Source organism: Botryllus schlosseri, chromosome 8, assembly GCF_051294905.1.
Source record: "Botryllus schlosseri isolate E-star chromosome 8, Bs_hap1, whole genome shotgun sequence".
NCBI classification, from domain to species: Eukaryota; Metazoa; Chordata; class Ascidiacea; order Stolidobranchia; family Styelidae; genus Botryllus; species Botryllus schlosseri.
In genome coordinates this window covers 6,834,457-6,849,033 of record NC_137243.1, presented here as the reverse complement: position 1 = coordinate 6,849,033, position 14,577 = coordinate 6,834,457, and the positions used below count along the sequence as shown (strand labels likewise).

At 41.0% G+C, this 14,577-nt stretch overlaps 1 protein-coding gene across 1 annotated transcript; it reads left to right on the top strand.

The window, feature by feature from the left end:
* Positions 1–3,254: 3,254 nt before the first annotated feature.
* On the top strand, positions 3,255–14,089 carry LOC145444906 (uncharacterized). Its single transcript, XM_080322969.1, has 4 exons — positions 3,255–4,327; positions 6,004–6,151; positions 6,606–11,501; positions 13,784–14,089. The coding sequence occupies exons 1-3, from the start codon at positions 4,147–4,149 to the stop codon at positions 6,655–6,657; spliced, it is 381 nt and encodes a 126-aa protein (XP_080179095.1). The 5' UTR covers positions 3,255–4,146; the 3' UTR covers positions 6,658–11,501; positions 13,784–14,089.
* Positions 14,090–14,577: the final 488 nt, after the last annotated feature.

The following is a 14,577-nucleotide window of genomic DNA, read 5'->3' as shown; positions in this document are numbered from 1 at the left end:
TGAAGGTTTATTGTTACAATGATATATCGTACAAGCCGGCGATAGGAGACATACCCAGTTGGGATAGTGAGAACCCCAAAAAGGTTATGGTTCGCAAGAATACGAACATAATGCCGTCACAATGCTAATTCAAAGATTTCGCTTTTTGCCTTCCTGTACACACCTCAGTTTGTATATGATAGTGTCTGTGAATAGTCACTACAGATCGCCCTAACAAATGTCACCCGCAGAGGAAAATATGATGCGCGCAGTGAAGAAATGCCAATTTGGAATCGCGTGCGTCACACGAAAGAAGATTTTCTGTTAGTTTAGTCTGGTGTGTTTGGACGATTCCAATATCTTGTGACTAAAGCAGGCGGCTGGTCACGAAATAACAAAATACAACAAAGTAATTAATTGCAGCGAGACCACCCTAGAATAAAAATTCACTGACAAAATTCACCGATGGATTTGAAAATGTTTCGCGCGACTATATAGACTAAAAACACTCCCTCCCGTCATGAATAGAAACAGGAGTCTTCCAGTATGTGGTCAAAGGCCCTTGTAGGTAAGAGGGGGCTGGTTGATAATCCTAGTATATGGGCGCCAAGACCATGGAAGGCTACGAAGTGCTGTTCCGATCCCGGTCTTACTGATGCATATATAGGCTATTGCAACGTGACCGGCTCGCCTCTCTCAAAACATCTTCGAATGTCTTCAGCAGTGGAGTCGGGATAGGATGAAGACAAAACCATCACAACTGTACCGATAAAGCTGCTTAACGAAAATGTGACCTAAAAATGCAACAGTCATCCGCGGTCGAATCCGCTTTAGGAGCTCCTTTGCTATCTGTGGTTGTATGCGATCAGACTGACCGAAGTCCTTGTGTAGGCCTATACCAGAGGTCTCAAGCACGCGGCCCGCGACGGCATTTTGGTTTTCGAAGTATTCGACAATATTTATCTAGCAATTTTTTTATTTTAATTTGAGAGCAATAAATTCGTTCTATAACTACTCCAGAAGGTTGAAACTAATCATCAAACTTCACTATTACATCACTTTCAAAAGTATTACGTGATGTTACTTGTTTATGATGGTAAAATATGACCCGTGATTTGAACTTGGGCACGACCTTCTGTAGAGTTACCCGTACGCGTACATGCGCTCGTCGCGTCAAACGTTACAATCAGAGAAGGACGATTCCAATTATATGCTGCTATGGCACAGTAATCATTATCTTCAAGTTGTTATTGATCTGTTCTAATATATTCGAAGTCAAATCTAACACTGATTTTATTTGACTTTGGTAATGTCACAATCGATTTAGCCTAGTTATCAGTAGGCCTATGCCAGAAACCCGGATTTGGCTGCACTGTTCTAATGCTCTGATATCAGATCAATTTTTGTAAAATTCTTTAAATTCTATACCTGTAATTGTAGTACGTCAAATGTCCGCTATAAGCTGCAAAATTATTACGCGACAGCTTCTACGATGTCCTGATGCATCTGTACTCTTGCATGTTGTTTACAATTATTTTATTTTATTTTGACAAACTATGCCAAGTACAGCAACAATTTTATTAAAACACTTAAAACTGTGATTTTTTCGTGCCAGGCGTGAATTCACATTAATAAATTAGATTTTCACGATGCGTGTGGAATGTCAGTCTGCAAGGTCCCGTCAAAAAAGGCCTACCTGGAAAAACATTGAATTCCCCCCATTATTGGTGCTGCGGCCCGCGGCGCCATCAAACATTACGAAATTGACCTGCGAGCACATTTCAATTTCAGACGTCTGACCTATACGATACCGATACTAAGCAGGAGAATAATGCTTTAGCTTCATTGCGGAACTGCGGACTTCAATTTTCACGTATGTACGACTGTACGTCGAAATACCCCAGGCTCTGTTTTAGCGGCTCCTACAGTCATTGTACAAAGATGTAAAAGGCGGAGCCGCCAATTTGGCTGCAGAGGGCGACGATGGAAAGAACATGAGTGTAACTATTTACACACAACAGTACGGAGTACACGTATAGGCTGCTACGTCTGACAGTGCCGATTCACGTTTGCCAACTAATAGGAGATTCAAGAGGGATTCAAGACGTTTTATATGTCCACTTCGCCAGTGTATTGATTTTATTATCATTTCCTTCACACGGTAAAAGCTACTGCGGGTTCGAAGTGAAAGAATACGAGTGCATTGATCACAAAACAATGCGAGAAAGATTGATTACGGAGTATGGCTTTACAGGAAACAATGCATGCATAATGACACTTAGGCTATATTACAGGCGCATGCGTTTCATCGGGCATTCATGCGCTGGTGCGACTCTCAATTGATGTTAATGACTCAATGAGAAACTGCATGCCAAGTGGAAGTACAATTTGAAGGTGCTGCCAGGTGTAGGTTGGAAGTTCGATTGGGATGGAAATCTTAACGCTTGACAATGGTGAACGAAAAACTCAAGCGAAAGCGGAGTGCTGTATTTCGAGTGGCTAAGTGATAAAAGAGAAACTATAGGCTACCTTGTTTTCTATCTTTGATTTCGTGACCTCACCCGTAGGCCTAGTAAGGAGAGGTATAGATTCAGATGCCTTCGCTCACTGAAATGATTGTTTGTGTGTTTTTACATCGTCGACGTGTGGACCATATTTAATGTAATAGCCAGTTACCCATCATATATACTACGTCAGTAGTTATCACCCCTTTTCTTTGTTAGCGTTTCCTTGAAATCATTTACCAGTTCTCGAACCCCTCTAGAACGACGGAAAAGTATGCTACTCTTGTGCAATGTTCCCTCTAATTTTTTACGAGTCTGCGCGCACTCACCAACTCCTTGCGCGGTTCCATGGACAAATATATTATTGCTTAGAGGTGCTCTTGTCTACTGTATAGGCACAGACAACCACTATTATACCAGGCAGGAAATTTGATGATTTCTTTTGGTCGAGTACGAATAGAACCAGTAGTCGTTTTTCGGGTCGTGTAGTCGGAATGCCGATTTAGATGAACATGACTGTGGCCAGGCACCATGCATGCGGCCTTTTTTATTCTGTTGTTATACATCGCTGAGTATCATTTTCCCTGTTACTTGTCTACTGCTTTCTGCACAGTAGACTGCTGCACAGGAGGAAGATAAAATGGAGACACGGCAACGGAAACAGACTTACGTGTTACATCATAAATAACATAACTACCGTTAATTTTCCGGTTCAGCGAGCTGCATGCCGTGAGAATATTTGAGCAAGTAGATTTCCCTTCTTTTTCTTTAGCTTTAACAAGGAAAGGGCCGTTGCATTATGATGGAGGTATTCGTGTTTCTAGTCTGGTTATATTTGGTGAGAAATGGGCTAAAATGACTCCTTCTGTCCTCAAGGTGTCCGACCATGGTCACGTGCAAACTTACTCGTCAGTCGTCACTATATCGCTTTCTCGATTCAAGGTTTCGCTATGCCATATTTAGACTACACTCCACGTTACACATGTGTCAAATGTAGGGCTGAGCACAATGATTCGAGCCCTCGAATCGGAATCGAGCATTAATTTTAATGATTCGAGTCGAGTAGTAAAATAATATTTTTTCCGGTTATGAAATTATACGCTTCTCACAACTGAAAGTTAATTTACTAACGAGAATTATAGTTTTGATAGTATTTTCCACTGAGGAAGCCTTGAAACGTTGATTGGCCGTTTCGCATCATACGAGACATAGTACGAAGCTACGAACGTTACTGAAAATAACACATTTCCGAAGTCATGATCACCCCACAACATTGTAAAGAAGTGCAATGTAATCGGTGTGGTCGAAAAAATGGCAAAGTATCTTTTGTGAGATTGATAACAGGCATTATATTCTTTGTGGTGGCATAAACGGTACATATTTGACCTTTGACGTAACACATTTTGTTGTGACGTCATAAGGAGTGATACTCGATTACTCGTCTCGACTCGAAGCATATTATGTGATTCAGAATCGAATCACTCAGATACTCGATTTTGCCAAGCCCTAGTCAAATGTCACACGATTTTTAATCTGTCCCAACGAAAAGATCTCTGAAATCAGCTTCCCTAACACTCCTGCGTAACAATGTTCATCTCTTCCCTAACATAGCGATATTATACGGCTGTTTATATTCATTGATATTTTCCTATATAGCTTAGCTATGGGTTATGCCGTATGGGCATGGTTGATCTCAATCGTACTTGTTTTCAATGCTCCGGCGCTATACGGACTCGTTTGCCTGGCGGGTCACGATGTCGTAAGCTTTCCAGCATATGGTCATGTCGAACATAAAACATGCAACTCTTCATGCGCACGCGCGCGTGCCCATGTATCATACGAAGGTAAGAGATGTATCCTATGCCGATGTGATTTGAGTTGCATTCAAAACAAACGGTGTTTTAAAACACCCTGTTTAAAACATGTTTTAAACAGTGTTTTAAACAAACGCCATTTTAAAAACAATGACTTTTTTTTCAAATATTGTCTATTAATGCCATAATTGTGTAAATACTTTGATAAACATGTAATATGAGCCTACGGACGATTAGCACCCAATATAGTCGACGTATACGATGTGGGGTGGCTGGAACTCTCGAAATCATCATTGGTTCAACAGTTACAGCATTGGTATTGTATTGCTAGGCACAACACAGTGGGGCTTATCGCCTTTCTAGGCCTTGTGCCCCACGACATGAATTTCATAGATTTCATTGGTCTTTGCTTTTTTTGTCTTGTTGGGAACGTCTTTTTCATTCTCTCTCGCAGTCATCTTCATTGTCTCTCACTCCCATGCGTCTCCAACGTGGTCTCTGCTGCCGACTTATAGCACGGCTCACTTTTAGTCTGGGCTTTTCAATGCACTACCGTAGTAGTGAGGTCAGCGATGAGGAGCCCAGAGAAACCTCCGACACGTAGACGTTGGTCAGAACCGGGATCCGAACCAGCGACCATTGGTGTCGTGACGCTGGCGCTTAACCAACTGCGCCACTCGCTTCCCCTTATACGGAATTGTTGTTCTGATGGTGAACATCGTCGACCGTAAAAACGCTGCAAAACCATGTATAGCCCCGGTTAAAGATATGACAGTGGTCGGAAGCCCCTTTCGTCGAAGGGGCCATATTTACCCTATATTTTCAATTCTCAATACCAGTCCACTGTGTCGCCACAATTAAATATTCGTGACGTGGCTAAAAGTAAAAACATGTGTTAATCAAGGGCCACGTTTTGAACGTGTTTCTTTTAAATTGCTTTTTGTTTTGAATGCAACCATACAAATATGTAATAGGTGATGATGGCCAAATCTTAGCAATCGTAATTGTTTCAGTAATCGAAACCTGTTTCAACCTGACTTGCATATGGATAACCCATTGTAAAAACGCCAAAGAAGTATTTTTTGCTGAACATGATTTGTGTCGTATGATGCTATGGGCTGATATCTTGAGATTTTGATTCTGGCATCATCATGTAACTCAGGGATTCTCAGACTGTGGGATGAGGGTTGTGGAGCACTAGGCTATGGAATTTTTAATGGCTGCTGGAGAGATTAGGTCATATGTGCGCAATTAATCTCAAAAAATTAATACTTTTAGCGATGCATAATCTACTGCAGTGGTTCTCAAACTGAGGGGCGTGAAGGTAACTAAAAGGGGGGCGCAAAGCCGCAGTCAACTGAAATTTTTTTCGCTCAAGCTCATGCTATTCCCGCTCTCTATCGTCCGAATTTAATATTTTAGAATTCTCTCATCAATAGCCATAATCTTCAAAGCCATCAAACTATCCGTTGGGATTGCTAGCATTCTGGTTTCTCTATTTAATATTTTGTCATATCACGATAAGGGGGTGGGGGGCGAAAATTTCAACTATCAAAAAGGGGGCCGTGTCTGAAAAAGTTTGAGAACCACTCTATATCTACAATACTATACGTTAGTGATGTATAGCCTACCAAAAGGTGGTATAGAAATAAGTTCCAAACTGGGTTTTTGAACCTGTATAACTCATTGAAGCTATTGTTTTTCAGTGTTTTACGTTGACATCAGCCTCACGGACGCTGATTTTTACGCATGTTGGGACAAAGAAACTTGTGAAACGATGACATGTGACAAATTGATTCAGGAAAAAAGACAAGAATATCTTCACTTGATAGATTTAGCACAATTCTCCTACAGGTACAGTTAACGAAAGCAATAGACACAGTCGAACCGTATTGAAGATAAACGTAAGATTACAAAAGTTATGCTCCATCGTACTGCTGAATACAAGGTATCATCGTGTACTTTGAGTACACGCTGATGGCATACACAGAAACAAATGCCCTTCTTTTGCGTATACGTATAGGCCTTGTAGTTATTTCGGAATTTCATTTTGGGGCAGCGCTATGGATATCGCCTAATTTCTATTACGTTTCATTTTACGGGTATTGTCGATACAATCATGGTCGATTCAGTAGAATGACCATAACTATTTTATATATTCGATGTTCTATGTTCTACGTCCTGCTTATGATCTAATTTAATTAACTGAATCGACCCCGTAAGCTGCAATATTCGGCTATAACCATTTTTCGAGTCGCCAGATCACGATATAATATCTGGCATAACATCGCACCGAATTGTTTTGCAGCGACTGTGATATAAAGTGTTGCGATGTGGACAACTGTAACTCGGGGAAATGAGGTAATATGATGATGGAAAAACAATAATTCGAAGAAATTTTGATGGAGTAATAAAATGTGTCCATGGAATGATTTGAATAAAAGCTGAATGTAGACAAATTTGTTTTTGACGAGGAAATAAATGGTCTGTCTATATCTGTCTATGATATCACTCAACTAATATACGAACATTTATCAATAACTATCACGTCTTATATATGCCCTATCCATGACCCACCTTATTCATGTCGCAACAATTTTAGACAGAGCATTACGAGTAATGCGCCAATTTTGATGCTCCATCGAGTACCGTGTACATTGGGTGCAGGGCCGTAACAGCACTTTGTCAGCCCCCCCAAAACGATGATCTTTGGCCACCCATATGGTGATAAACCGGAATTCTGGGGGGATTTGCCCCCAGACTCCCTCAGCTTCTGCGTATTTACCACTACTCATCTATATTGAGGGGCCGTTTAATGAGTAAGCTTACCTCGACTAGCCGCGCGAAACGCGAATTTTTTTTTATAATTCATGATTGAATCGGGCAATATGATCGAGAATTGCATATATATTGCTATCAATTTTTATCCTTTCTCTGCTCACGTAATCTGATTTACAGGTAGAGCGGAGTGAGGTGTGTTTGAGATGTTAGGACCACTCAATAATAATTAAATATTTTCGGGCGTATACCTGCTGGCAGGAACGAAACAGCACTTCGTCAGGCACCGCAAAAAACTAAGTTCTTGGGCTCCCATAGGGTGATAAACCTACCCTCCCCCATCACGTTGTTCGCTTTTACCGCGAAATTAGTTGTACTATTTAGTGAGCACGCGCCAAGCGCGAAAACTGTCAATAATTCATAATAAAATCGGTCAATAAGATCGGGAATTGCATATATAGGCAATTGCTATCAATTTCTTATCCTCTCTGCTCGCCTTATCAGATTTGCCGGTAGAGCTGAGTGACGTGTCTTGGAAACTGCAGGGCCCGTAAATAATAGGCTAATTAAACATCTTCAGGCGGACGGACCCGTTGGTATGACTTCGTTACATGATGTTATTTCGTGACCTCCGCTATATCAAAAATATATAATAGCATTAATGTACTAAATTAAGAGACGCACACGATTTCAAATTGGTATTTCTTCACTGGCATATAATATTTCTCTGCGGGATGGTATTTCTCTTATGAGATTCAGATTGCTAAGACAGGAACATTCGGCGTCGGTCATTTAGGCGTCTACGGACAATTACAGCTATACGTATCAGCATATTCGCAGTTATTTTCGGTCAAGGTTTTCTCGCTGCTGATCATTCTGGCACATTTCTTGGAGTCGCATGTTACATGGCCTAAAACTATATATCTTGGTGCGTCGTGGCGCCGATATGGACGTTTCTATAAATCTTGCGTATTTTTTCTTTGGTGAAGAGTATACCCAATAATCGATATATTTGACAAGTTGATATCGCGCCGAGCGCGAAAAATTTTAGAAAAAGCAGCATAACTTTTCAAAAATACTTTATAATTTATGCTAATTCACGAAATAATTTTTGGCCCCCTTCGAGCTTGCCCCCCCCCAATTGGGGGGTTTGGGGTGCGGCAGTTACGGTCCTGATTGGGTGGAAAGGGCGGAAACCTCAGCTGGTCAGTAATCTACAATTTCCCTCTTTTCGACCAAGATAACAAGTTACTTCTGGCGCGTTCACTTGTTGTATGTCGCACTCAGGACTATTATGTCCGTCCAAGTTATAAAGGCTATATCCCACTTAATAATTTGGTACCAAGTACACGAGACCAAATGTGCGGGCAAACCAATATAAAGCTCAATCGCCTTCACCGAAGCGGCTTACATACAGAGGTGGTCAAAGTAGTCAAGAAAGCTACTCAAGTAGAAGTAGAAGTAGCGACGAAAAAAATCTACTCAAGTACAAGTAGAAGTACTTCTTCCATAAGCAACCTAAAACTACTTGAAGTAGAATTGACTGACTTTAAAAGTACTCAAGTAAGTAAGTAGTTGTGAAAACGATCCTAATTCGTTCACATATAGTTTGTAAAAAGGCGCAAATTGAGCTATGCGATAGGTGACGAGCTTGATTCATATTGATGCATACCAGCAGGCATCCAATTTTCGATAGCATAAGCATTCGTCCACATCATGGGATGAAAATGATAGTGTTGATATGGAAATGCAATGCTAATCCTCTGTCTTCTAGATCAGCACGTTTTAGAAAATAGCATGGTATGGCGCCATCCCCCATATATTATAAGGCCTGTAGTTTAGTCGAAGAGCAATACAGAGAATTTTATAAGATACGGTGTAAACTCTTTGCGCGATTAGTAAAAGTTAATAAAGAATATGGTGGACCGTAAAAATGCCATATTGTGTAGCTTTATTTAGAGAAATTAAAGGCATCACTACACTTGCTTTTATACTTCAACATGTATGTTATCCAGACTGAAGAACTGATATTAATTATAACTCAAAGTGTAAGATACTGGGAATTTAAAGGGAAATATAAATACTACTTCTAAAAGGAGAACATGTATTTCATATTTTTAGTCGAGAAAGTTTCAAAGGTGGTATGCTAAAACAGCTCCAAAACTTAAAAAAAGTCAGAATCCACTTTTCCAGATTAGGACACGCCATGGACATGCTGGATTACGATATTACAATTAATGCTGGATTGCGAAACATCAGTTTCAAACGTTATGATGATCAATATAAACGAATTATTTCATATGGGCGAAGGGCGACAGTGTGGTGCGAACAGATACTTTCGTGAAATCATACAGGTCACTCCGTATTCACTGCGCGCGAAGCGCGACGAAAATTCTGGGCCTTACTAAACTTTTATGATGATTAAATGTTGATACTCCGTGAAAACAGCCCCGAAATTCCTCAGGCTATCTTCCTGACTGGAAGATTGAACTACTTCTACTTGAGAAATTGAAAATAGCGAAAAGTAAGTTAGTAGATCACAAAATATTACGAAGTAGCGAAAATCAGATCTACTTGAGTAAGAACTAGAAGTGGAGGAAAACTACTTGAGTACTTCGAAAAAGTAGAAGTACTTCGTTACTGACCACCTCTGCTTACAGAGGTGGCATTTTACTAATCGCATATCGCAGTATTTGACGTTCTTGTAAATTTTTTATCAGTGCTTGAATCTCCGAGCCAAGGTTATATGGACATGGACAGTGGTAGGCTAAACCAGTGTCGTAGCCAGCCCGCAGTGTTCGTTTATACTTATAATATCCCGCTGTTTTGACCATTGGAGGGTCTAAGATTTTTTTCGAGAAAAGTAATCATCACCATCCTCAATTGGATGGATCAACAGAACAGAGAGTGTGTGCTCACGAACAATATAGCTTTATTCAGATTCTCCTCAGGCCTGATAATCATAGCAACAACAAATAAAAGCAAACAAGTTTAAATAGGCTTAGATACAAGGTGGCACATATCACATATAAAGTATTCGTATTTCAGTGCATTTGCGCTATGTTTATAAAAGGGCATCCTGATGCCAAAGATAGGTTTGATATGCGGCGACTGGCGACTATAAGGTTGTATTTAAAACAAAAATCAATTTGAAACAATTATGTTTAAAAATGCCCTTGTTTAAAACATATTGTTATCGTTTGTTTTATAGCCATAACGTCACGAATTGTTAAGGGTTACGTTACAGTTAATTGGCATTGATCAATTGAAAATATCGTGTAAATATGGCTCCTTCGACGAAAGGGGCTTTCCGGTTTCGACCACTGTCATAAACAGACTAAAAATATCTTTAACCAGGACTACATCGTTATGCAGCATTTTTACGGTCGGCTGTCATCATCATCATCAGAACACCCACTTCGTAGCCAGGAAAAGCGTAAGATTACAAAAGTTATGCTCCATCGTATGAATACAATGCACTTTTGCCATGTCATCTATAACAACTTGCTATAACTGTCGAACCGACGACGATTTCGAGGGTTGTAGAAACTCCACATCGAATACGTCGACTACATTGGGTGCAGATCGACCGTAAGCTCATTCGACATATTTTGCGAAAGTATTTAACAATTGAAGCATATTTATACAAAGTTTGATTTTTTTCAAAAGGGCATTTGTTTAAAATACCGTTTGTTTAGATGCAACCCTAGTGACAACAATAGAAGTAAACCAAAATACGAATGTTGAGCTCATGCGTTAGTATTTATGAAAATATACTGGGATCGTTTTGGGCACATGAGTATTGGAAGCGACAGTTTCGTGCATAGTCGATGAAATGGCGAGGACATCACGTAAAGTCGCAGATTTTTATTCGCTTTATAGTAATCGCTCCCTATCGGCAGTGTTGTAAAAACCTCAGAGGAGTTTAGTTAATGGACTTAATTTGAACTCCAAAAGAGCAGTTCAGTTTCATCATGGTTTCGAATCGCACACACGCAGGATGTTCCACATCGGATCGATCGGCAATGGCGTGCAATAAACTCCGCGTATTTCCGTATTGGCATCATATCGGAATCGAAAAAATAACGGGCGTTTTCAAATGCGTAAGTGACATGGATTCGGAAATAGGTTTACATAGCAGATTAACGACTGACACGTCACCGTGAATAGATTTCTAGGACATTTGAGTCATATCGCAGCGAATATAATGAATAGCGTGGCACATTCTGAGCCAACGTTACAAAGAAACGTATCCGAAGGAGAGTCGACAGAAGACTGCAACGCTAAGGTTATTTTCCGGGAAACGGCAAAATGGCACGAAACTCTCAAGGGCTCTCTAACCATCGTGTTTCCTTGGTCTTATTATATGCCATTACGTTACTTGGATGCTGCCAATGCGATGATTTTGGTCCGGACGACTACTGTGGTAAGTATTAGGGAGACGCATACCACATCGACAGGATAGGCCTACTTATGTATATTGAAAATATTGCGAGCTATTCCTTGACAATCTGATTTGTGATCGGCCTACCAGGCACTGTTTATAGTTAGTGCAATTCGAGCCAGACCGATATTGGATTTTCGAGCCATATTCCAAAGATATGGCATCTGGCTCAACTTCCATTTCCAAAACTTCAGATCATTTATTTTAACAGTCTTACACCGATCCCTATGCTTGGGCGTGAAATAACCTAGAAAGGCTGTGCCTGGAAATTTGTAACGTAAGCTTAAGCGTTATAGGCTAATCGATGTAATTCCTAGTCTTGCAGTCGCAGATTAATTTTCTAACATCCCTACTGCTATGCTGTGAAAATTGGTGATATTATTCACCTCCATTGGACGATGCCGATATCTCTTTCAATGTAAAGGCCTCTGCACACTGACCTCGCGACGCAACATCGCGAGTTGCGCGTTGCGAGTTGCGAGTCGTAAGTCGCGAAGCAATGCACACTGGTCCCGGCAGTGCCCACAAGCGGCAACTACAGCTCTTGCGCGTTCTGTCCGGAGTCTCGCAATGGATACACATTGCACAGCTCCCGATAGATCGCAAAATGAATATTTCGATGGGTATACATGGGTTTGTCAATGAATAAGATGACGTCTTATATACACACACTTTTCCATTAACGAACCAATATCATATTTCAATGCTGAAAACGCATAATCTGGGTGACCCAGTTAAAGGCGCTATTTCCGGTTGCCGATCCAAATTTCTGGAGTTCTAGCTGTAGCCTATTATGCTACAGACACCAAGCCTTTCTGTATTCCACTGCCTCATTGACTGCATCAACTGCCAAGCACTCATACATTAATTTATCGATATGATAGAGAACAACATTCAAATGCATTATTATTTTATTGTAAATGAATTAAGTCTTAACAATATTCAAATATAACTCTGGGATTCTTTCCTTTTCAATCTTCGATTCGCCCTCAAGTATCAAGCATGGAAACTGATCCGTAGGCCTGGTTGATTCATTCTCCATAATGATGCATAATCCATTTCTGACTTATAATATTAGCCACTACAATTCGTACCGAAGTCTGATAAAGAGGAGAATAGACGAAATCTAACATCAAGAGTTACACTGCTGCTACCTCGTCAACAAAAAGATTTTCAGACGTCGTGTACTGAGATGTACCGGTATCTGAAATATACATCAGTGAACCCATGACATACCACGATTATATGTACCTGCTTAACCCAGTTTCCAACCAATGTACACTGTACAGGTTAAAATGAATCAGACAAGGTATATATCTAGTAAATCCACCTGTAGATATACAATGACTGAGAGTTTCGCGGAATCGGTACTGCCGGAGCTGGTTGGCCTTTGGTAATTACCAAGTACCGGTACTGCTTACAGTAGAATGCGCTCTAGCAGTTAAGCTTCAAGTTTTAAAATGGCCTCAAATCAGTCTAAATTCAATGAGGAAACAATTATAGATGCCAAAACACGCAATACCCGGACAAACTATTGCTGTGACATAGAGCTAACGATCAGTAACTGCTGACCAGTCGCTCGCAACTCGCGACAAAGTTCAAAATTTTCAACTTTGTCGCGGAGTTGCGCAACCCTGTCGCAGACGGAATGTTGCGAGTTGCCGGCGACTCCGGTCTGCATGGTCCAGTCGCAGACAGGCGCGATTCTCTCGTTTTATCGGGTCGCGAGCTCAGTGTGCAGAGGCCTTAAGGCAACAACGACTCGATATTATCGGCCAACCGATCAATCGGCTCTTTGTAATCACATAAATGAATTCTATACATCGTAGCTTCCGCCCGAAAATCCAATCATTATCATGGCCTAGTGAGACAGGGCTGAAACAGCACTTCGTCATCCCTCCCCCAAAACGTTGATCTTGGGCAACCCATTGGGTGATAAATCAAACTTCTGGGGGGCTTCGTCCCCAGACTCCTTTGCGATATAGGCCTACGTTTTCTCAGCTACTTTGTGAGCGAGATTTCGTATGCCCGTGTGACTCCGAGATGTGTGCCAGAACGAACGGCAGCGAGAAAACCTAGGTCGAAAAGGACTGCCCTTATGTCGAAATCGTCTAAATTGCACGAAGAATCATGATTAAATCGATCAGTTACAGTCCTGCTAGTAGGCCTAAGTAGAACATTACTTTGGATTGTGTGAAAACCGTGTGCGGCTTATATAATTAGTCTGAATAAAAAAAATTCAGCTATTTTCAAACTGTTTTCAGCTCAAACCTGGGAAGAAAGCGGAAGTTACAGATGCTCGCCTCTCCTGCCCTCAGCTTCATGCTCTCCGAGCCCGTGTACTAATGCACGCTGTAAGGACTATCCTGCTGCAAAATGTGTAGACAGCTATTGCGGTGGATGTTTTACTTGTTTCTATCATGGCGACGAACTTGTCCGTTCTTGCAGCTAATCGCATAAGAAATTATACAGCTATACTGCGAGTCTGAGCAACTGAAGTAGGCTATAACCAGGATCGTATAAAGCTGAAAAAAAGAAAAATATCTAATAAACGGCAGTTTCAAGCCTTGTTACAGTGGTATTGTGGGCAAAATGATGAGACGTAAAGGGAGGATGGGCAGGCTTATTAGGGCTGTGGCTACCGGCGAGAATTGAGCCCGGGCCGCTTGCGTAGTTATAGCTGGGTCATCACTACACGCTTCTTGGAACTCTACCTTCAAGTTCAAGTTTATTCATAACATTTCATCACTTCAAAACGTCACAAGACTGCAATACAATGAATGATAGGAAGATGCCGAAACGACTAGGAGTAGTCTTAAGATCAGACACCCACCACCAGGCCAGTTTTCTTCAGGGTTGTAATGACTCGAGTCATGACTCGACTCGAGTCTGACTCGAGTCACGATTTTATGATGACTCGACTTGACTCGAGTCATTTTCAAAAATACGGAAATGACTCGATTCGATTCAATCTGTGTACTGACTCGACTTGGACTCGAGTCATTTGGCATGACTCGAACCAAGTCATATGATTCGAGACTCAGACGGCCAAAACAGA

What these genes read in the sequence shown, in the direction of transcription:
- LOC145444906 (XM_080322969.1), top strand. Translation starts at nt 4,147, where the DNA reads ATGGGTTATGCCGTATGGGCATGGTTGATCTCAATCGTACTTGTTTTC. An exon ending in TGCCCATGTATCATACGAAG is followed by an intron (nt 4,328 to 6,003) that starts GTAAGAGATGTA and finishes ATTGTTTTTCAG; the next exon opens with TGTTTTACGTTGACATCAGC. An exon ending in TTAGCACAATTCTCCTACAG is followed by an intron (nt 6,152 to 6,605) that starts GTACAGTTAACG and finishes ATTGTTTTGCAG; the next exon opens with CGACTGTGATATAAAGTGTT.